The sequence below is a fragment of the Pangasianodon hypophthalmus genome, chromosome 5, assembly GCF_027358585.1.
Source record: "Pangasianodon hypophthalmus isolate fPanHyp1 chromosome 5, fPanHyp1.pri, whole genome shotgun sequence".
NCBI lineage: Eukaryota > Metazoa > Chordata > Actinopteri > Siluriformes > Pangasiidae > Pangasianodon > Pangasianodon hypophthalmus.
In genome coordinates, this window is record NC_069714.1 from 18326178 (window position 1) to 18349783 (window position 23606).

Here is a 23606-nt window from a genome sequence, read left to right on the forward strand (position 1 = left end):
TAGTCATTTTTATTCCACTATATTTTAAAAAATACTTTTAAGGCTCTGCGTGTTAGCTTCTGCATGTCCGTGATGTCTTGTATCACAGTTTCAGAGTTTCATTGCTTTACTGCCTTCTGGAGAACAGTCCCTTTGGAGCCTAGCCTGAATAAGAAGGGAAATTAATAACGTTCTCACATTCCCCCTTTGTCTTTCTTCCTCTTTCTCCTTATGTATCTACTGTAATCTACTGTAGAGGTAATACATTGTATACAGCACTGTATCTACACATTTGTTGGTGAGATATTAAAAAAAAGTGGTGCTACTGCATTATATTTATGAATGGCTGTTGAGCTTGCGTTTCATTGACATTTAAAATGCACCACTGTGTGTGTGTGTGTGTGTGTGTGTGTGTGTGTATGAGAGAGAGAGAGTACATGAAAGAGAGAGTGGGTGTCTGACAGAGAGTGTAAGAGGGAAAGACAAACAGATAGAGAGACAGAGCTCAAAGCTGCATTATTTGAGCAGTACTAGTCTCCGCTGTGCACATTACTGAAAGCCTACAGGTTTCAAAGCCTCCAGCAAATTTCTATGCCTATGGAAGCATTCAAAGGGAAAATCATTGTGGAAAAGTCTAATATGATGGATGTGCCATCACTAATGAGGGAAATACCACTCTACTGTGATGGCATGAGTAATGCAGGAACACTAATTAACTTATCAACTGGCATCATTATTAATAAATAGTGTAATGTACAATTAATGTGTATATGCATGACATATTTCCTGCTATGTATTATAAAATTCAAATTTTTAAATAGAGAAAGGCATCATTTTTTAATGAAGGTTCCTATGGCATTTGTGGAGGAAAACTTGCTATAGTTCAATCCCTTGTTTATTGATAAATATGTTTCATTCATTCTTCAGTAACTGTTTTATCCTGGTCGGAATCCAGAGCCTACTGTGGGAACACTGAGCATGAGGCAGTGATACAGCCTGAGAGGGACAATAGTCTATCTCACTGCACCATGCGCAAACACAATCAAACCTAGGAGCAATTTAGCTTAGCCAGTCCACTTATTGGCATGTTTTTGTGTGGTAGGAGGAAACCGGAGTACCCAGAGGAAACCCAAGTGGACATGGGGAAAACAAGCATAACTCCACCCAGACAGTAACCCAAGCTCAGGACTGAACCAGGGACCCTGGAGGCAATAACACACCGATGTCCCCTTCTAAATACGTTTCACCCATTTTATATCATTCTACAGACACTAATGCTCAGGCACTATCAGTCGCTAATTTGTCTATAAATGAAATGGTAATCAGAAGTCATTAAGAGTTTAGTAGGAAAAACTTGTTTGTGTTGCTTTACGTTAAGCTGTACCTTAAACTTGTCCACTTCTGTTTTAGAGCAAGTGGCATGATACGACAGCACCTACAGAGAGAGAGAGAGAGAGAGAGAGAGAGAGAGAGACAGAGAGAGAGAGACTCTTTACTCGTTGATACGATGTAAATCTCAAGTCTTACACATTTCAACATTCAACAGTAATAACTGAGTAATGTGTTTTACAGGCTTGACCACTCCTGGCAATTAACTATTGAGTTAAATCAAGTGTTAAATCAGAGAAAGTGATGGATTCCGTTGAGGAGTGCCGCCCCGAGACCAGGCAAGCCGATATTAGCCAGATATTAAAAGTGTGAATGACTAAATATTCTATTTGACTAAAGATTAATGACTAAAGATTCTATTTCAACCCCTGTAACCATTAGGGGTGGTGAGAATCACCTGGATACCTTCTTGTCATACACATCATTGTGATTAATGATTTAATTCTTTTTAATGATTTAATTTATAACATAATCATAACAGTATTGTAATACTGTTGTAATACATACACAGACATTTATCATCACTAAACATGTAAGGGAATCCATTTCTGTCTTCCTTTTAAGACTTTAAGAATTTTAATATATAAGTGGCTAAGTTAAAACTACACTAAATATTTCTGTGTTATAAAAAAGAAATTATATACAGTTGGGTCCATATGCATTTGGACAGTGACACAATTTTCATAATTTTGCCTTTGTACACCACCACAATGGATTTGAAATGAAGCAATCAAGATGTGATTGAAGCATAGACTTTCAGCTTTAATTCAAGGAGTATAACAAAATATAGCATAAACCGTTCAGGAATTACAGCCATTTTTTTTACATAGTTCCCCCATTTCCACAGGCTCAAAAGTAATTGGACAATTACTACTGATATGCTGTTTCAAGGCCAGGTGTGGTCTGTTTCCTCATTATTTCACAACACACACACACACACACACACACACAGGAGCATCACATTTCTTGCTCCCAAACCTCTTGTGTATATAAGTATGTACGTGTATGCAATAAACTCTTGTTGCTTAACCCTCGTACCTACGTATTTCATCAAGGTTGCTCATGTTTATTCAGCATCGCCAAGTGATATACATCTCTATGCTTATATAAGGTATAGCACTGTCTTCAAAGAGCATCAAAGACTGTAGAGTTCTGTGACAAAGACCTAAAACCAAGCCCTAAGTCTAGAGTTTCCCCAACCAGTTCTCCAGAGCCTAATATTAGATTCTTTCTGAATGGTCAATTCCATCAGCCAATCTGAAACCTACTGAGCATTTCACCAGCTGAAGACAAGACTGAAAAGAAAAAGCCTGCAAAACAACCAGTACAACATAATCAGATATCTTGGTTCACAGACAGACAGCCGTCTACTATAAAATCCTAAACATGACAGTTTTTGTTAAAATGATGGTCATTTGTTCAGTTATTTCTGGTTCCTTGAAACTAGGATTTGGTTTTAAACCATGTGATTTCTATATAGTCAGCCACAATATAAATAAATTCCCTTGACTGATACTCTACAACAACTTGTAAATGTGATTAAATTAAAGTTGATGTTCTGTGTTTTGGTAAAATAACAAACATGTTACAATACAGATTCTGTTGTATCAGGGACAAGGTGTCAGGGCCGTCAAAGGAATAGAGAGACAGTAGACTGGTGATCATAAACACTACGGGAGTTTTTCTGTGACGCTGTTATCCACAGATCGCTCATTAAGATTCTGGACCTGGACCTTCTGTAACGCTGGTTTGTTACACTGTCTACTGTAAAATACATAAAATACATTTGAATTGCATTTAAATAAAATACAATTGACGTGACAGAGAGTTTAATCATGATGGATGATGAGTGAGAGATTAGGAAGTGGTGGGTAAAAGAGAACGAGGTAAATGGAATTGTAACAGGAGAAACTTATTGAGAGGGGGGCTTGGGGGTCAGGGGGGTTGTTCGGGCTTGTGAGATCATGTGAAATATACTAGATATTATATTACATAATAACTATTGCTATTATATCGATATTATCACCTTTGGAGTGTAGGCTGAAGGTTGCAGTGACACACATAAAAAGAAGGGGGCACAGCCAGAGTCTTGTATTGTGTATATTTTACATCATTATATATTTTAAAAATTAATTATGCATTAAAAAGAACAGTAATACTTGCAAAACTGAAGTCAGGACTGTAAATAAACCTAACAAGTTATTAGCTGTAACTAAGCTCATTATAAAATTGAACTAAATTATATAACTTACATATACATGTGCTCTGTGTTGGACAGCAGAGGATATACTTATTAAATTCTTGTATAATAGCCCTGATAAAAACAAGTTTTTTTTTTCATTTTCTTAATTTAAGCTCCCGTTCATGTTTTGTGAGTAAAGACATTCCATGCATGGAAGGCTATCTTTTTGGCAAGCACAGACGGCCAGCTAAGATGCATCAGAGAAAGAGGCTATTAAGGTTCATATAGGACTACAACGTAGGCTAAAAGGAAACACATATTATGAGATACAACAGTATTTATTTTTGTCTGTCTTAAAGCCATAGACACCACATTTTCCAACAGATATTTAAATTGTCTCACTTGACAGCCATAGCGATAGATGGAATCTAATGCGATTCCCAATACTATCATCAGTCATCTCAATCCTTGTGTGTGTGTGTGTGTGTGTGTGTGTGTGTGAGTGTGTGTATGTGTATATCTGTCTGGAGAGACTTACGTCCAGGGCCACAGACTGTTTGGCCCAAGATTTCTTCACCTGATCGTACATTATTGTGTTATTGATCCCCAGCCCACAGAATATCACAAATGCCTGAACGAGAGAGAGAGAGAGAGAGAGAGAGAGAGAGAGAGAGAGAGAAGAATGACACAGAAACAGTGAACAGTGGAAAGAAGTCTGTATGATTAGTGAAGCAAAGGACAAGACAATACATAGTAATAGTTTTAAGACTGACTACTGCATATGTCATACCTCAAACAGTCTCTGGTCTGCATCATCAAATGGTTTCCCATCCAGCCTGTTTAGGACCTGTGCAACGCCTGCAACACACACAGCATGCAGAATGGGTCATGCAGCTCTCATAATCTTTCTTGTATGAGATGAGTTTTGATTTTATTATGGCAACACGTCTATCACAAATCTGGATTAATTAAGAAGTGAAATACTTTCTCTTTTGCTGTTTCTCTCTCAGCAGTGTGAATGCTACTGGGCAATAAACGGTTGTACTTTCATTGAAACACTCCTGCCAGACGCCACTCTTGCATCCATCTATCCTTTCATTAGAGCTACTGCTATATACAGTCCTGAAGCTACTGCTCTATAGATATAGTCCTGAAGCTACTGCTCTATAGATATAGTCCTGAAGCTACTGCTCTATACAGTCCTGAAGCTACTGCTCTATACAGTCCTGAAGCTACTGCTCTATACAGTCCTGAAGCTACTGCTCTATACAGTCCTGAAGCTACGGCTAGAGAGACACAGTCCTGAAGCTACTGCTCTATAGATATAGTCCTGAAGCTACTGCTCTATACAGTCCTGAAGCTACTGCTAGAGAGACACAGTCCTGAAGCTACTGCTGTAGAGATACAATCTTGAAGGTACTACTCTACAGATACGGTCTTGAAGCTACTGCTCTAGAGATGCAGCCCTACAACAGAAATATAGCTAGAGATTCAGATCCATATCTAATGATCTGAAGATGCACCCCTACATCCCCACAGCTACTGCTCTACAGATACAGCCACACAGCGACACGTCTTCTAGAGATATAGCCCAATGGGTACCGCTCTAGAATAACAAATCAATAGATATTGCCCTACTTATACAGCCATACAGCTAGTGCTCTGGAGATACAGCCCTACAGCTACTGCACTAGAGACAGTACTTCCATGCAGCTATATACCAAATATATATTACTAATCTAGATGTGCTGACCCAGTCCTACTGCACTAATGATATAGGTGTATATCTACTGCACTAAAGTAACAGCCATGCAGCCACTATTGTAGACTCTGTTCACCTTATATGCTCAATTCTTTTTGCTTAGATCCAGTTTTGTTGCTGCGATGGTTCATCTTCATGTTTGTAGGTTACCCACATCTATCATTAATGTGAACAGGCCACTGTTTTGAGACTGCTCATACATGTATTTTTAAAATACTAATGTTCCCACATCACAGGCAACAACAAAAATGCCATATTTGCTATATTCACTTTATGGCCAGGATTATGCTGCCATTCATATTATATTATGTTACGGTTATTATTATAATAAAATTCAAGTGGTCACTTGTAATTTGACCACAAACACTTGCTTAAACACTTTAGAAACATTACTTAGGGCTTAGTTGTGTCTGTCTCAGATCTTCCTCTAACTACCTTATGGCCAACTGGAAAATTTGAGGTTAACCTTAAAAGATTAAATTAATTATGTAATTGTCTTAAAGTAATTGTAAATACAAAATAATATAATCCTATAACATGTAGAAGCTCTAAAACAAATTAGACAATATTGAACTTTATGATACAAGAAATATGAACTGAAGAGTAATTGTAATCTAATTATATGGCAGTGAGGGTGAACTATATTATGAAATACAACCCTAATTACAGAACATTGCTTAAAAAACCTACTCCTGTTCTGATGTACTCTCTGCCTGGTCTGAATATCTGGGACATGAAGAGATAAATGAGCAGTGTTTCACAGGTGTATGGCTGGAGGGATGAAAGACAAGTAGTGTGTGTGTGTGTGTGTGTGTGTGTGTGGCAATGATTATGACGTGGTTTAAGCTGTCATGGGAGTATCCTTGGCTTCCTTTATGTTCGAGTCCTCTGGTCTGGCAGGATGCCTGAGAGAAAATGGCCTCCTTTAGTTCTCTTGCCCTTTTACGCACTCATTAAAGAAATCAAAGGCTGGGTTAAAGAGTCTAATTGATGAGTAAATGGAGAATTCAGTTTTTATAGACTAGGAGGGATTAAGGGATTAAACATATTAAACTGTCAAGGTAAATGTGAATCTAGGCATAACAAGAGCATTGAAAAATATCACTTCTGTTGCTGAAATTCTAAATTGTTATTTCTTTGCATAAGTGCATAATTATAAGAATTAAACTCTTATCTGCTCAGAGTTCCTCAAAGATGATTCATGTGTGAGAAAGAAGAGAGAGAAAGATCATCTTTGTGAATGAACACATCCTTGACTCTGTACTGCACCTCTACATGCCATTGTGTGGTTATAATTATTTTTAATCTGTTTCCTGATAAGAGTCCACCCACGTCTAGATACACCCAGACGTGCTGCACGATTTGCACATAGCACACACGCTCTCACTCTCTACTGCTCACATCCACACATACACAAGAACACACACGTAGCAAACTTTAATTCACAAACATATAATCCTAACCTAACCACACACACGCACACACGCACATGCACACACACAGCCCAGTGAGTTCAGTGGGATGTGGATGATCCTACTTATGGACTTTTAACACATTCAAGATGTCAGACCTCTGTCAACCAGTTTGCCATTCTATCTTTACTGCAGTATACAATGAGTGCACATAAACACACAAATTATTCCTTCTATATCATACAAGACATACTACTAAAGAGTGTCACACATAGTCAGGGTAAAATTGGTACTGTAGTTAAAAATATTGGACATGGATTTTTGAACTTACCAATTATTTGGTGGTTGCTGTTCCAAATAGGCACACACAGGACAGAGCGGATGTGGAACCCAGAAAACTGATCTGCCTAATGCAAACATAGGCAACACATACAGTTCACTACATTTGTGTCATGTTGCAGTACCGTACAAAACTTACCTCACTTACTGTAATGCCTGCAGCCCTGAATCCCATAGGACATGTATGCAGTGTAGCACATTGTTGTATAGAGCACAATATAACAACATGGATGCCAGAATTTCAGAGAGAAACAGGAGAGAATCTAAAAGAATCTTAGCCAAAGATACATCAAAGCTGTATTATATAATTCATCAGTGTGCGACAGCAGCCAGAGATCAAAGCTGGACTGGTGCAGAGCAGCACATCACTCTGGTCTGTTGCTTCATTTACACTGTACACTCATCACTACCTGGAAATAGTTCAGATCCAGGCAAATAGCACACTTCCCTACATGACAACACTGAGTCACTTCCATACCTCTGTTTCTGGTTTAGGTTTCTGGTTTATGTCTCAGGTAGCCCAAACCCTTGATCTACCTGAAATCATTTTTTTATGTGTATGTCTGTTTTAATGGTGCAAAGTACTTACCAGGGTAAAACCTTATATCAAATATACCACTGACATACTGACAATGCTGAGGTGGGCATGCATTAATCAAATTCTCTCTTAGAAAAGTCCTTTCAGCAAGACATTTGATTCATATTGATCAGATTCGACAGTGTACTGTTTGAATAATGTTGCTTGTATTTCTTGGTTGCCAAAGTGATATTGTATGTTGTACCAGCCATTATACCTCACAGCTTGGCCTCCATTTTTTTACAGAGTCTAACTAGTAATTACGGCTCAAAGTGACATTTATAAAGGTTTTCTCAGTTGGAAGCTGATGATTACAGTAGTCCTAATTGTGAGCTGATGGGAATGTAGCACCAGGGCTGCAGAGTGAGCAGGCATATCTACCTCGGCGTCAAAGCGGGGGTCCTGGTAGGCGTCGCTAATGTTGACCGGCAAACCAGTGGAGGCCACCAGCTCGGCTATGCTGTTGTTAATCAGCCAGTCTGAATATGAGGATTTCTCCATACTGTCCTTAAAACTGAAAAATAAATAAGAAATAAAGAATACAGTTCCATATTTAAGACAAGCGAATGTAGAAAGGAGTTAGAACTGATTCACTGACCAAGAGAGTTATATATTGGTGGATATACTAGATTAGAGATGCTGTTAGCCAGTTATGTAAGGTGAAGGATACACATTGATAAATGCAATCTGTATAACTCAAAGCCCCTTAGGAGTTGTTATTGTTTATGGTGCCCCTCCCCAGACACTGATTCATATCTAATGACCCTTTCATGCATTTTAATAAGCTTCTCCCAAGCCTGCTGGAGTAATGAAAAGTTACCGCTCTGATTGTCATATCCGCCCACGTGCCAGAGACAGACACACAGCTGCCTCCTTCATCGCTCTCTCTCATTCTGTATCATTAACCCAATCTATCATGTTCGCAGCACAGCCCTATCACGTTTCCACATCACTCCCACATGACTGTAACACAGTTAATGGCACTTTTGTATGTGAGCTATACTGCTGGCTAACTGCTGGGGTGCTTTAGTCAGAGAGTGTGAGATGTGTGTTTTGAAGATGTACAATGAGACCCGTCTCTTGGGGGTTGTATGTTGGGCAGCTCAAGTCTATGGGGCAGCACAGAACAAATCACACACATACACATGCATAATGGACATAATGGCTCCTGCTGTGGAAGTTTTCTCTAAATTAAACACATAAGTTCTGTATGTTGCACTTATTGGCCAACTAAAGCCATAAACCTTCAGATGCACAATTTGGGATTTCTCACTGAAGCAAGCCTCACATATAAATCCCATTTTAAAGCTTTTAAACTTCATGTATTTTTTAAAAGAGTTAGGCCTAATAGGCTGGACATAAAATCAGAAATTATACTTGTCCATTAGATGATGTTTATTTGTCCCTCGCACACAGAAACCATTTCTACTGAGACAACTGCACTATTGGATCAAACACTCCCACAATTTTTACATGCTGTTATGTGTAGTATGGATCTTTAAACAGTGATGTAAAATGTTTATTGAGCTTTGGTTTGTTCCTTTGAGAGTGTCATCAAGATTAAAAAAATGTTGCTTTAATAGACACAGCCATCAGTGTATGTGATTTCGCAGCTTGGCACTGGAGCATTAGCCAGGTGTTTGTAGTGAGAAGAGAGAGGGATGAGTGGCGTACAGACCCCTGATAGCACTGCGGTGTGTGTCCTCTCTGCTCCCATAATGATTCCACTTGCATTTAGCACCACCATGCCAGAAACAAGCAGCTATGTTGCACAATCATGTATGTCTCACACAAAACTTAGATAGCACTCAGACATATTTCTCCTCTGCAATTAGGAGAGAGCAATCAGCACTATTCTCTAAAGCAGCTCTGGTGTGATGTTCACACTCTCAAACCCACCCGGTTCTCTCCTTTATTGGCTAATGGTTGTATGTGTTGGCAGGTGGGCTGGTGTCTTATGTGTTTGCAGTAAGATAGTGGTGGCTGCTCAGAGAGCTGAGCTATGGGGTTTGGGTTTTCCTAAGTGCTGAATAGAGAGAGTCCGAAGATTCTGTGCAGTGCGGAATTGAGGATGAGAGCAGCAGCTGACATGGTGAGAAACCCCAAGCCTCTGGTGCAGAAGCACTGGAGAATCATCAATCAAACGTGCATAGCGCAGTCCCTATTGACGCAGCTCAGCATAACACAACACACTGCTAAGCAGTTAATGAGTCTGCTAAGAAATATTTAACAGCCTTGTAATGTGCAGCTTTAAAAATTCATCAGCCAGCAACAGAGTGCAGGACTTAGTGCTAGATTTATTTGCACTTCCCAAACACAAAGTGGGCCTGAAACCACTTTCTGTCACAATTCATTTCAGTTCAGCTAAATGTAGTCTTTATTTAGTGGTGAGACTTTTCAGTGTCAGAGTATTGTGACAAGAGAAGAACTGTGATGTAGCAAGACTGTAAAAAAGCCCAGTTTAAATGTATAGATAATAGTGTTTTAAACTTTGATTTCATCTTGCCATTTTCCCTTTGTCCCTCTACTGTCTTTTTGGCTCTGTGACTGATAATAAAAGAGCATCCAGTTAAATTAGCTATAAAAAAAAAACATTAACAACTATTCTGTGGACCACCACCTGTGAATATTACCAGCAATGTGACTTTTCCTATTAGCCAGGACACATTAGCAGACATTTCCTGCTGAGCTGCAAACTGAGTCTGAGAGAGTTTGATAGGATGGATATGGATGTTTATGTGCTGCTGGTTTCTGCTGAGTTATTAACTGAAAGCAAAAGATCATTGTATAAGGCACTCAGATGGAGGGGTGTGTGTGTGTGTGTGTGTGTTTTTGTGTGTGTGAGAACAGAATCTTACCTGTTCTCTGTGTCTGCACTACACTTTGGTGACAGGAGCTCAAAGGACTTAGTAAACTTCACTACCTGCAATAGATTTCAGCATCTGTCATGAGCTTTATGACATTTATTAGCAAGATAAAATAGGAAAGGATAGGAAAAAAGGAAAAAAGAAAAAAAAAGATGAGAGACTGGGCTAATAGACTGGAAATTATACTTGTCCATTAGATGTTTATTTCTCTCTAAAACCTAGGAAATATAAAGAAAGGAAATTAAATGAAAGAAACCAAAAAGGAATGGAAAGAAAGAGAAAGGAAAAGGTGGGGAAAGGGGAAAGCTGTGGAGAGAGGAGGATGATCACCGGAGACTCAATGTCCTCCAGTAGCTGTACAGAGCAGCGTTCACACTTGAGCAGCGTTTGAGCACGATGCATAATCTTCCTCACAATCTTCTCCAGGTCTGTCTGTTCCTCAAACAAATCATTCACTACCTCTAACAGAGCCTGCACACACACACACACACACACACACACACACACACACACATTAAAGGATGTTCAAGAGTTCAGCAGTGCATACATATCAGTGACCTTTTGTGGGCTGATAGCTTTATTTCTATGCAAAGATTTGATGTTTGTTTACTGCCTGAAGATACAGTATTGGACACTGGGTTTCAAGCAGAGTTCAGTGGGGAAATGAGAGTTAACTATTATTAAATTATAAAATTAAATTATTAATTTGTTTGTATTATCATTGAGGTTGACGCCATGTTCTATGTACAGTTAAGAATTTGTTATATTCCAAATTATTATTATTATTATTATTATTATTATTATTATTATTGTTGTTGTTGTTGTTGTTTCAGTTGCAATAATAATACACTGAATACATCTGACAAGCTACCAGCTTGCACTGAAAGCTTGTGCTGCAAATATGTTCATTTTATGGCTACAACATTAATGAGCAGTCCCACAAAAATAAGGTCATTTTTGTTCATAATATTGTTAGACCACGTAGTTGTTAAGCAATAAACATTGCGATGTCAGTGTAGCCTATCACAAAACAATCCTTTTCATGCTTGACTCACTCATGATGTGTACAATATCAATTCATTTCTTCAACCCAGTAAAATACTGTGGGAAATGTAAAACAATGAGTTATGATCAATAATCCCTGTCCTTTCTTATTTTCTCTCATCATCATCATTATCATCATCATTATCTTTCAATCTTTCTTCTGGGATAAATGTGGTACACACACATACACACACACACGCTGATCCTGACCCCGACCCTTCTCAAAAAAACAGTGTAGCAACAGGAGAGTATGTGGGCAGCTATATATCAGTACGTACATACACACATTGTTAGCAGGGGGTGAAGGCCTATACTGGGTTTTATTAATGAGACGTGAGATTCAGACCATTGTATCCCCAACTATCCTTTGGACTTCACTGCTGATTTTTCTTTTTTTTTTTTTTTTTTTTTTTTTTGCACTGTGGAGTACTACATGGGTTATCACTGCTCTTTTCCTCTTTAACTGAAAGTAGGTGGCTCTGTAGTAAATGCTCTGTTTGGCAGCGAAGCACCGGGTTGTTCCATTAACAATTGTAGCTCTCTTACCCTGCTCCTATCATACTCCTTTCTGGATGCAGCAAAGAGCTGAGCATTGGAGATAGCGATTCCACAGAAGGGAAGGTACATCTGTAACACCTGCAAAGAGAGCAATAATCAGCACCAAACACACAATCCAAGGTCTTATTTTTCCCATGCCTACTGTTTATATCATGCTTATTGATTTTACACTATCTAATATGTATAGAATATAATTGTGTGTATTCTGAATAGCCAGTCACATTTTACTGTGGAATAGACCCTACAATGAGTTATTGATTGAACATTATGAAGCATGGCCTTTTCTACTCAGCTTCAATTGGCAAGGACTGATTCATCAATACAGCAAACATTTCCCTTTCTGAGTGCTCTATTAGCACAGACCACTGACTCATTTACTGATTCAGAACATTCACTCATTCGTATGAAATATTCAAAACTTAGGTTTTAATGTCTAACATTCTGTTCGTTTTTGGTGAGTTTGAGAGAAGAGAGATGAGGGAGGAGTGTGAGATAGAGAGTAAAGAAAGAGAAAGAAAGAATGAACATACAGGGAGGTAAAACGTTGTCATGTCTGGGCTTTGCTGATATTAACCTGTCATCGTTTGACTGAATGTTAGATACACACACACCCAGCAATCACAAGCACAGAATGCCTACACTTCTTCACAACAAATGCCCATTCACAAGCCATGTCAATAGTAGTCATGTTGATATATTTACTGATACATGTTGATACATTTATCCTTACTATTTATGTACATGCGTGTGCACATCCTGCTGTGTGCATGTAGGAGAAGAATCCTAAAGCTTAAAAATTCTGAAAACAACATCGAAACCAAGATTAAACCACGTCATCTGAGGTGCGGAGGACACTGTTCCAATCCTTCAACAGCATCCTGCATTCTCACTGCTTCCCTGACATCTGAACTTCCATTCAAAAGACTTTCAGAGACTTTTATGTAAACTGAGGTCTAAAGGTGGTACACAGCAGTATTTAAACAAATGTAAAAAATGAAAAACCGAGTTTCTTTCTGCACTATAAAGCAGGATATGCATAATGTCCTACAAATGTATATATACATATATATATATATATATATATATATATATATATATATATATATATATATGTGTGTGTGTGTGTGTGTGTGTGTGTGTGTGTGTGTGTGTGTGTTATTTATAAACATAGTCTTTGTCAAATTCAGTTCTATTCCAAAAATATTTAAATCAGTCCATTTTTTTAGCTATCTTTACATTCACGCATTTATTTTTACATTTGAGTATCGCAGAGCTACTCCACTAGCTCAGAACATTATTTTACTCCATGTCTACTGCTGACAACTGCTTACAAATTGCACGGGTCAGTCCTAATATTTTATAAATGAAATATAACATTTATATTTTATAAATGAAACATAATGAAATATAGGGAATAGAATCACGCCACTTTTTCAGGAACTTGTGAATGCTTAATGTTTTTCCACTGAAGTGACTGGTGACAATTTTAGTTCCAGGAAACTTTTATTTCCGCTCCACAGTAGGAACGTTTTCTTTCCTGCACCAGGCAGTATTGCAGGTAGAGTTTGTGTACTAATGCCATGATTGGCTAGCCACTGATTCATCGAACACAAACTTGTGTTTTACATTTCTTTAAAAAATACTTTGTTTAACGGAGAGCAAGCAAACAAAAGCAACGGTTTAAAGTCATCCGAACAAAAAACACAAAAACACACAAAAAAAATAAAGGACAACACACCTTTAGTTTCCACTTCTCCCATGTTAGTCATGCTGACTTTTGCTACAATGTCATAACAAATGTGCATTTACTTCTGTTATTTTATTTAATGGTCAGCTCCTTTACTGAGGTGGAAAAGCAAAATAGTAACTCGTTCACAGAATGTATTCTCCTTCTGGACATTATTAGAACTCTTTAAGATCCCCTTTTAATTAGTTTTTTCAAAGGAAACACCTCTGTTGTGTTCTGGCAAACCTGCACCAGCCTCACTGTATTAACTCAACACTTAAGCACACACACTGAGGGAGACAGGTATTCTCTACTGAGTGCCTTCACAAGCCTCTTGACATGCAGAGGTAATGTGAGAATCTCTAGGCACCTCATGATTTGAATCAGTTTTGATTTTGGGTGCTAAAATGCAATTATAAAACAAATTTCTCTGCATCTTGAAACAATGCTATTCTTGATTTCTGTAGTCTAAATTATTTTTCAGTCTCATCCCTATTCCCAAATGTGACCACGTGCATCATTTTCATCCATTATTCTTAGTATTCAATTTTTACCAGAACATTTGGTTCCGTTGACAGTTTTTAAGTTTGAAAAATGTATGCATATGCCTGTGTAAAAGTTTGATTATGACATTTTTTCAGAATAATTCTGGACAGAGAATCACAATACATTTGAGAATTGATTATTTTTCCAATCCCTAAGGTACTGTGAGGACTTGGCTCTCCTCCAGCAGGAACTACTACTCAGGTTTACCTCTCTGCTGGACCAGAGGAAGCCAGGTATGAATCCTTCTGCTGCATATGCAGGGATTCGAGGAAAAGCCTGACTTGGTTTAATTGGATTATGTCGGCTCACCCATTAGCTTGGGCTGCGTCACAGATGGGGCTGTATAGCAGGAGAAAGCTGTATTGACACTAGACTAAAGGATGGGTTAATAAAGTACTGAAGTGACCCTGGCTGAGTGGAGCATTATCGACAGATTCCCTCAGCGACGCTTTGTTGTCATTTCAGCCATGCACCTAATGAAATGTGCGAGCACCACTCCATCATGCTTCAGTTTGAACAGGCAGATGATTATCACCAAAATGCACATCTGGAGTGATATGTCTATTGCTGATAATGAGATGCTTACAAGAAAAGGTTGATTGTTCATTCCATGCTCGTGTCACCATGGAGTTTTAGAGATGCACACAATGCTTACGCACACCAGGAATAGTTATATAATATAATAAGCATTCTGATCCCTCAATCCATGTACTCTAAACATTGTCAGATCGAGCCCATGCCTGTTCTTACTAATGCCTTTCATTAGCAAGTCTCTATTGACAGCACAGTTTAGTCTACACTTAATCAGTGTCCAGTGAACAAGCAGTAGACTGTCTCAGTCTCATTAACTGTGTCTGTGGCTGTGTGCCATATTCACCCAAAATGTCCAGAACCACCCAAAATGAGATCAGCAAAAGCCAATAATTTGTGAAAACAAGGGCAACATCATTTTAAATATAGTAGCACAAAAGAAATGGGCTGACTTCAATTTCCAATTATCCAAGCTAGGTCTTTTTACACACTAAAAATTGCTATAATTTTTAAATTACATTTTAAATTACTGTATTTTGTGGTTAAGCACTATGCACTGTGGGGAAAAAATCTAGCATTGAACATTTTATAGTAAATTACTACAAAATGCAATGCATCCCAGGAAGTTTTGCTGCAACAACATAAGCAAAAATGTATGTATATACTGTAATCACTTCACTGTCTTTACTAGCATTTTATAAGAAAATGTGACTGTCTTTTGAGATGCAATTTTACGAAAGGTTTGCATAACAGGATTGCTACCACAATCCGAGCACTGCCACACTATATATACCACCCCAAGAACAACAAATGAAATAAAATTGTGTGCTACCTTAAATGATTTTATGGTGCTTTATTCCAATATTTCAAACTAAACACTGGTGAGAGAAGCAGATATTACAAATAAGCACTTTAGTCTGGAACCTAGTCACACCACAGTAAGATTGATGATACCATCATTAAGATTTTGTGTGTGAGAAATAATGCAGGTCATATCTTTATCTTTAATGTTTATATTCAGAATAAGAGAAGCCCACATGCTCTTTGGCCCCGATGAGCAGCTGTGTTATTAAGCAGGATATAAAACAGGAGGCGAGCTGCAGCTGCAGATGATAGCACTTCTAGCTTCCTCAGAAGGCAAATTTTATCAGTCAGAAAGTCTAACACATAACACCCCATGCATGAGATGTAGATGGTGTCCCAGGAGATTTTTTATTTTTTTTTACCACCCATTATAATGGAGTTCTGTATAAGTAAACATATGCTATGGTAGGGGAGGGGTCACCGTACAATGGTTATTGGACAAAAAAGCTGAGAGGTGTATTTAAATGGATTAGACCTTGAGTCTCCCAGTACTGAATAGATACATTATGCAATATAATCTTATTGTACATACAACATATGTAACATTTTGGTCTTAAAACTTTATTAGAAAGTTTCAGTAGCAACTTAATCCTGGTCAGCGTTGCAGTGGATCTGGAATGTATCCCTGGAATACTGGGCAGGAGGCAGGAATACACCCTGGATAGGTTTACAGGCCACTACAGGACACACATACACCTAGGGAGAATTTAGAGTCTTCATTCATTCATTCAATTAATTAATTCATTCCACTTTTCCTGGCTGTGATGGAGCAGTCTGACTTCTCTCTCACTGATCACAGATTCCAGCTCCGACTGGGGATGCCTAGATATTTCCAAGCCAACTGTGAGTTATAATCTCTCAGCACATCCCACCAGACAGAGACCACGGGGCAGGTTCTGAGTCCAGTGGGATGTATCGGATACAGTTCTAGCAGGAGCTGACCAGGGGCATCTGGTCAGTTGGCTCCTCACGATTTGCAAGAGCAATGGTTCTACTCCAAGATTGCAAATCACCCTATCATGGGAATCAGGCCCAGCAACCCTGCTAAGGAACCTAATTTCTGAGGCTGTTCTTTTGAGTACTACCTTCAGCTTTATGACCACAGGTGAGGACAGAAATCTGAAAAGTTTTACAAAACTTTCTGGATTTACAAAAGTTTTGGAAAGGCTGATTTCTGCATACTACTGTGTGTGTGTTTATCACCTGGAAAGTGCAAAGCATGTTCCCAACACAGCTTATTTGCATAAAATCTCCATAAAATTTCAGGGGCTAGGAGGGCTGGGAACAAAATAACACACCTCTTCCCCACACCTCTCCAAACTTGGGTACATCTTTATATCCTGTCCATGAAAACCACAAACAGGAGTGGAGATATGTGACACACCTTTGAGTCTGGCATCCACATTAAATGCTTTTGACTTAACATTATGAATGTGGACTCAACTCTCACTGCACTCACACTCAGACCTTTCCCTGCAGAGTTTGTGCACGGTCTCATCTCCCCCTCCTGAAGTGCCAAACAGTTTTCCAGAACGTCTTTGATGCCACCCAAAAGTCTTCACTCCTGGCCTCTCCAAACTCCTCCCATGCCTCAGAGTTCGCTTCTGCAACTGCTTTTGATTCAGTCATTTTGATTCTATCATATAGAATGTATCTAAGACACATTAGCATCTCATGCTATCCAGGGGTGGGTCCTATTAACCCTAATCCAGGCAGGAACACTTTGCTTTTCTACTAGACAGTGCAGCATGGCACAGCTTGGCAAATTACCCATAATCTTCCAAGTCACCAGCCAAGCAAGTCGTGCCATACTTAAGTACCTGTGCTGAATTTGACTACCCTTCTTGTCCAAGTACCATGCAAGCCAATGCAAGCCAATGTCTCTGGCTAGAATTGTTTCTCTACCAGCACAAAAACCTTCAGTAGTAGACTTGTGTAGTTTATGCTCTTTTCAAAAGTCCTTTTTCTGTTAGATTAAGGAGGCCAGCAATTTAAATAATTTAAGCAATTTTAAACAGCAATTTAATGTTTCAAATACCTTTTTTATCTACTCACAGTTTTTTAACCACTACGTAGCTTTATCTTACACTATATGGCCACTATAATTGTCTAGAATGTCTTTGTATGCTATAGCATTACGATTTCTTTTAACTGGAACTAAGGTGCCCAGACCTGTTTCAGATGAGTAGAGGCTGATATAGCAGCAGAGGGGGACCAGCTTTGGAATAGGATGGTCAACAAGCACATATGGGTATGATGGTTATGTGTCCACATACTTTGGCCATATAGTGTACATTTCTTCCCACAGTCCAAGTAAAATATGCCATCTTCTAGTTAAGGCAAATCTCAAATGGCATCTTATTCACTTCGTTTGCCCCCTACATAATATATATCATATGAAATGCCCTGCCCAGTGCCCTTATGAGTGTTTGAAATTCAGCCCCAGAAAATACACGACTGCTTGTTTGTATTTGGAAGAGTGGGCAGCCATTAAGGTAAACTTTGCTCTTCTTTATTTTCACAAACCCACTGTGTCTCATGCTTATTTTCATTCTATGAGAGAGAAATGTGGCAGCCCCACACCCATTTTAACATTAAATGACTAATTTCAAAATTGTTTATTGGAATTTTGAGTAGTATTTTCCTAGACATGCCAATCAACACACCACCCAATAACCACCAGAGGAACTCCTCCTACCGCCACAGGTGGAGTTGTGCAATTTGAGAGTGACATGCGCACACAGCCAGTATAATCCTGCTTTTCACATTTGTTCTTTCCCCTCAGATTTGTTCACCAAGTACATGAGCCCCTTCACCATGACAAGGTCTCAATCCACAAAAGGGCGAGTAGCCAATCCATATTTTTGTGAGGTTGGAAACCAGAGTACCCAGGGGAAACCCTCTGGGTCTGTTAATTATCTATTTATACATGTAGATTTTACATTAATATCTATGAATTTTGTATAATTTATTTAAATATCTATTATTTGACTATGATGTACTGGTGTCCAATCCAGGGTTAAGAATGGTTAATGAATGAATGAATGAATGAATGAATATATTGTTTGACATGTGTGCAAAAACTGTTGTTCAATATGGGAATTAAATTTAATGAAAGAAAATGAACAAATGGGAAAATAAACACTTTTCTCTTGCATTCCCATATTCATTAGACTGTTTATCTACTAATAAAAGAACAGTGAGAATGTGATGGTGTATGAATCTGCCAAAAAAAAAAGTTCATAATGCCGATCCCACTAGCACCACGATCCAGAGGGGAATTTATCTAATGCAATTTGGAGTATACTGTTGGCTAAGAATGACACCATAACGTATCTTAGTTTATTAATAAAAAAAATGTCTGAGCCATCCATTGTAGGGGTATCTAGTATAGTAGTTTGAGTGATTCCTTCTCTACATCCTGACACAGCTGAATGTTTGCCAATGACTGCTGACACAAATGCACATTGAGCCTACACTACTTATTGCTCATATGGCATTTCAAAGCAAAGCCTCAGTTGAAACAATAGCTACACTCTGTTCTAGGTCTTTCTCTTCCTTGCACTCATAATCACCCACACGTTCTTGTTTATATCTCCCTCTGTTTCTATTTCTCTACATCTTCTGTATACACACACATATACACACATGTATATACGCACACAGTTTCATCATTAATTCAGTGGCGAGCAGTGCAAGCATTAATGTGATGCTAATGCATACTGAAAAGCACATAAAAAACACATCAGAGCAGTGCATCAGCAGTGTCACTAAGCTCTGCCTCAGAGACGTTGTGGGACTGAGTTCAACACGCATGCATATACTCTTAAATACAGGCTGAGACACTGATTTGCTGCCTGGCCTGCATTATACCCTCCTGTGTGGAGAAACCACAGCTTGTCATTCATAATCTTCCAGCTCTGGTGCATTCATAGATTAAAATGGATAATGTTATCTTTTAAAATATTGTGCACACTATCAAGCACAGTGAGTGCAAGTGCTTATATATGTGTCTGTATTTCCATGATGGTGATACAGAGTTTGTTGATTAATTGACCTACTAGCTCATTAATCATTAGCGTCTTATGACAGGGCATTCGATGCCAGACCCCACAAACACATACACAGTTGCACTCAAGAGAACATGCACACTAGTGAGCCTCTGCCTCTGACTGTGTTTATTGTTTTGTTTTTCTCAACTACATTCCTAATGCCTAACTGGCTTTTTCATTTAATGGAGGCGTGAATGCACTGGAGACATTCACTCACTATCTGGCATGTTCTAAGTTCAACTACATTCCTGCTAGATAATATTGGGTATCTGATGACTAGTTAAGTTAATAACTTTTTATAGGTTTTGGTACTTGTATTGAGAACCCCATTATAGCTTTGCGTACTGTACTGAGAACTATGCTGTGATCAGTGTTGTCAGTGAAAAAGCACTGCACCCTCTACCATCATTCAAGAGACCTGAGCTTTTAGGCTGGCTGTTAGTACACCAGTCCTGTTACCTATTACCAGCTGCTACTTCCCGTAGTTATCTATGATAAACTGGGTTTGCTGTGTTCTCCAGGCAGCGTGCTCTCAAACTTATTAGATTCTCAACATCATTGCTACTCCCCAATCCCATTTTCACTTTTCACCCTCCCGATTCTTAACTACAGCTCTCTGGATTGGTGCAGACCTATCAAACTTTTACATTAGTTCGGTTTGTTTTAATGGATGTGAACACTCCATCCTTATTTGCGTGCACACCAAACAGCCAAAATCCGGTTCGCCAAACACTGGGGATCTCGAGCCACATCCATGTGAAGCATTCTTCTGTGACTGCTTCAGTAAGAATGCTTCACATCCATGTGAAGCATTCTTACTGAAGAGAACAATTTTACAGTGGTCCATGGTAAAATGACATTGGGAGAACAGGTATCTATCCTCTAAAGCTGGGAATAGACTCCAATCCTATCTTCTCTTCTGCCACAGTGAATTTTTTTTTTCTAACATTCTCATGCCTTTAAGAGAATGCTACAGGATTCTGTGGTATCTGCTAGCATCAAGCTGGTTTTCTCAGTATCATTGTTAGCTTCACTCACTGCACTGTTTGCACATTAGCTCTACTTCTGCCCAGTAGCTACACACACCTCTCATTCTCCCACTGTGATTGGTTCTACCTCAGCACCATATCTACTAGCATTTCACATCCCCTGCCATCTATCTGACTTGCAGGCCTGTGCTTAACTACCACTAGTGTGGTTCAGTGGGTCTCCATCACCATCCAGTGCACTTTTGGGGGCAGTCGTGGCCTAATGGTCAGAGAGTCTGACTTGTACCCCGAAGGTCATGTGTGTGCACTTAGATGGGTTAAATGCAGAGCACAAATTCCGAGTATGGGTCACCGTACTTGGCCACACATCACTTCACTTCACTTTCTCCCCAAGCTTTCAGTGTTAATTGGATCCCGATAACAGGCATACTGGGGCTGAAGTCAGTTTCCCTCAATTCTCCCCTCATTTCTCTGCAGCATCTGGCCCTCCCTCCAATTTAATCCAGAATTTATTCCAATAGTCTACCTACTAGCAGGGCTGTGGATAACCCATCAGTGTGGTCAAGTAGGTTCCCCTGCTGCACCTACGGTGTGTTATTCACTACTAAGCCTGCAATGTTGACTAGGGTGCTAACACAAAACTAAGGTGGGAATCTGTTTCCCTTCATTCACACCTCATTCTTGCTGTTGAGTTAGTTTCTTCCTAGGCTTTTTTGTACACTTGGTGTTTTTCACATTCCCTACTATCCAACCAACTAGCAGGCCTGTGGGTACATATTGTTAGCATACTTGAGCATGCTTGAACCCATTATATCACACAATGTTCTCAGATTGGCCATGCAATTAACACGTTATACTGCAAGACTCACGCTCACGCCACTAATGTCTGAGTCCTCTGGAAGCTGAAAGAGAGACACCAACAGTGTGCTCTCTGCCTCAGCATTGACCATTTTAGCCTGTTTGTTCAGGCCCCCTAGTGGTGTAGTCACCGGTATAGTGTATTATGCAAATTGTGCAAAAATAGCTTTCATAGAAATAAAATACTGATGATATCAACAAAAGCTGCACGTCATCCTCCAAAGTAATACATTGTCTATCTGCATATGAAATTTGAGCTTTCTCTGTCTCTTTGCTGTGGAGCACTCAATAACTGAACAGATGTGTCGCCTCAGGACTTTTTTTTACAGCCTGCCGGACCACCCGACCTAACGTTGCCAAGTATTTGGGACATCATTTGTCTGTTTGTCCATTTAAGTGCGTAGTCATTGGTGTGCAGTGTTTAAATTTCAGGACAGTAAGACTTAAATTCAATTACTAAAAAAAACAGCAAATTACCATATTTTGCCCTGTGAACAAATGTTTAAAGAAGCAGTTTTGGATTTGGACATCCCCTATGCTGACTGTACAGGATGCCAGATCTCAACATGCCATGCTCAACTTCTTCCCAAGTTGCACAGAATGTGTCAAGGTCACAAAATCCTGCCCATGACCCAGAAATGGTCGGTAAGATGCTAGTACTTTCTGCCAAATGCTGTGCCAAATGGATAGAAACATTTGGCACCCACAGCCAGGTCTTGTACCTGTTGGCTTGACCCTTCAGAGTGAACTGCCAACTGAGGACTGCAACTTCTGGGAATAGTGTACATGTCAGCAACTGGATCCAGTGCACCTTCCAATCCCCAAAACTAATAACCATTTTCAGGGACTGCTAGACAGCAATAATCCCCCATCTACCCTAAAGGTGTACATGGTGTATGTATTCCACTGCGTAACAGCACTGTGGACGGCATCTCCTTTGGGGTTCAGAAACTTGTTACAGTCTTTCTGAAGGGACAAACCACCTTCATCCACCACAATTCCCCAGGAGCCTGGCATGGGATTTCTCCTTGTGCTGCAGTCCCTAAGGGCCTCTCCTTAATGGGAAAACCTTATGCTCTACTTGGCCTGCTATCTAGGCATGTCCAGGTTCTAGATGTTTAGCATCACCCCATCCAATGGCATGAGCGAGGCAGTTATCTCCAAACACCTTTCCTATATTATTCCTTTGTGTTGTGTTGTTTCCTTTAGACATTGGGGAATATATTATCTAGGAGATTCTCACTGCCCCCGGTGGTAAGTTCATAGGTTTCTATGAACCCCAGATAACCACCAGGGTCCCTGATCTTTTTGCTCACTCTCAAATCAACTCTCAGTTACAGTCACCTCCTCAGCCTTTGTCACTTACACTCTATTGCCCATAGGTCACTTTCTATGTTCACTATTAACTTCTCCCTCCACAAACCAACTCTCTTCTTTTTCTCAATCTCCACTCATGATTGTTTCCTTACTCTAGCTGTTCCTGGGAATAATCTGTCTCTCGCAGCATTTCTATAAGGCATTTAGAGACAAGACAACAAGGTTTCTGAAAATGATGGGGGTAGATATTGATTAACCTGTGTGTGTGTGTGTGTGTGTGTGAGAGAGAGAGAGAGAGAGAGAGAGAGAGAAAGACAGACAGAAACTGAGAGAATTAGGGGAGGGGGGTAACAGAATAGTAACCTGATTTTTTTCTTACTTGTGACCAGTTAAGACCATATAAACTATACATTAGGTTATGAACATCACATAGAGTAGATTTTAATTTTGTAGTTACCCTCCACCTCAGACTTTCTTTCTTCCTCTCTATCTCTCTCCCCTGTAACTTAATAAGATGAATCTGTCTGGCTAAGCACCTTTGAGCTGGTTAGAAATACAGTCGTTGTCCATTCAAAGTGCCTACAGTACAATTAATATCTAATTACCTCACAGGT

General features: G+C 39.3%; 1 protein-coding gene across 1 annotated transcript in view; it reads right to left on the reverse strand.

Moving 5' to 3' along the window:
• Positions 1-23606, reverse strand: part of pde11a (phosphodiesterase 11a) — a 57027-nt gene that overhangs the window by 21768 nt on the left and 11653 nt on the right. Inside the window, exons 3-10 of the mRNA XM_026911916.3 lie at positions 12098-12187; positions 10838-10978; positions 10499-10563; positions 8022-8154; positions 7056-7131; positions 4341-4408; positions 4089-4181; positions 1364-1414 (exon numbers count right to left, since the gene is read on the reverse strand). Of these exons, the coding sequence (XP_026767717.2) occupies positions 1364-1414; positions 4089-4181; positions 4341-4408; positions 7056-7131; positions 8022-8154; positions 10499-10563; positions 10838-10978; positions 12098-12187 (717 nt within the window). The remainder of the gene's footprint in view (positions 1-1363; positions 1415-4088; positions 4182-4340; positions 4409-7055; positions 7132-8021; positions 8155-10498; positions 10564-10837; positions 10979-12097; positions 12188-23606) is intronic.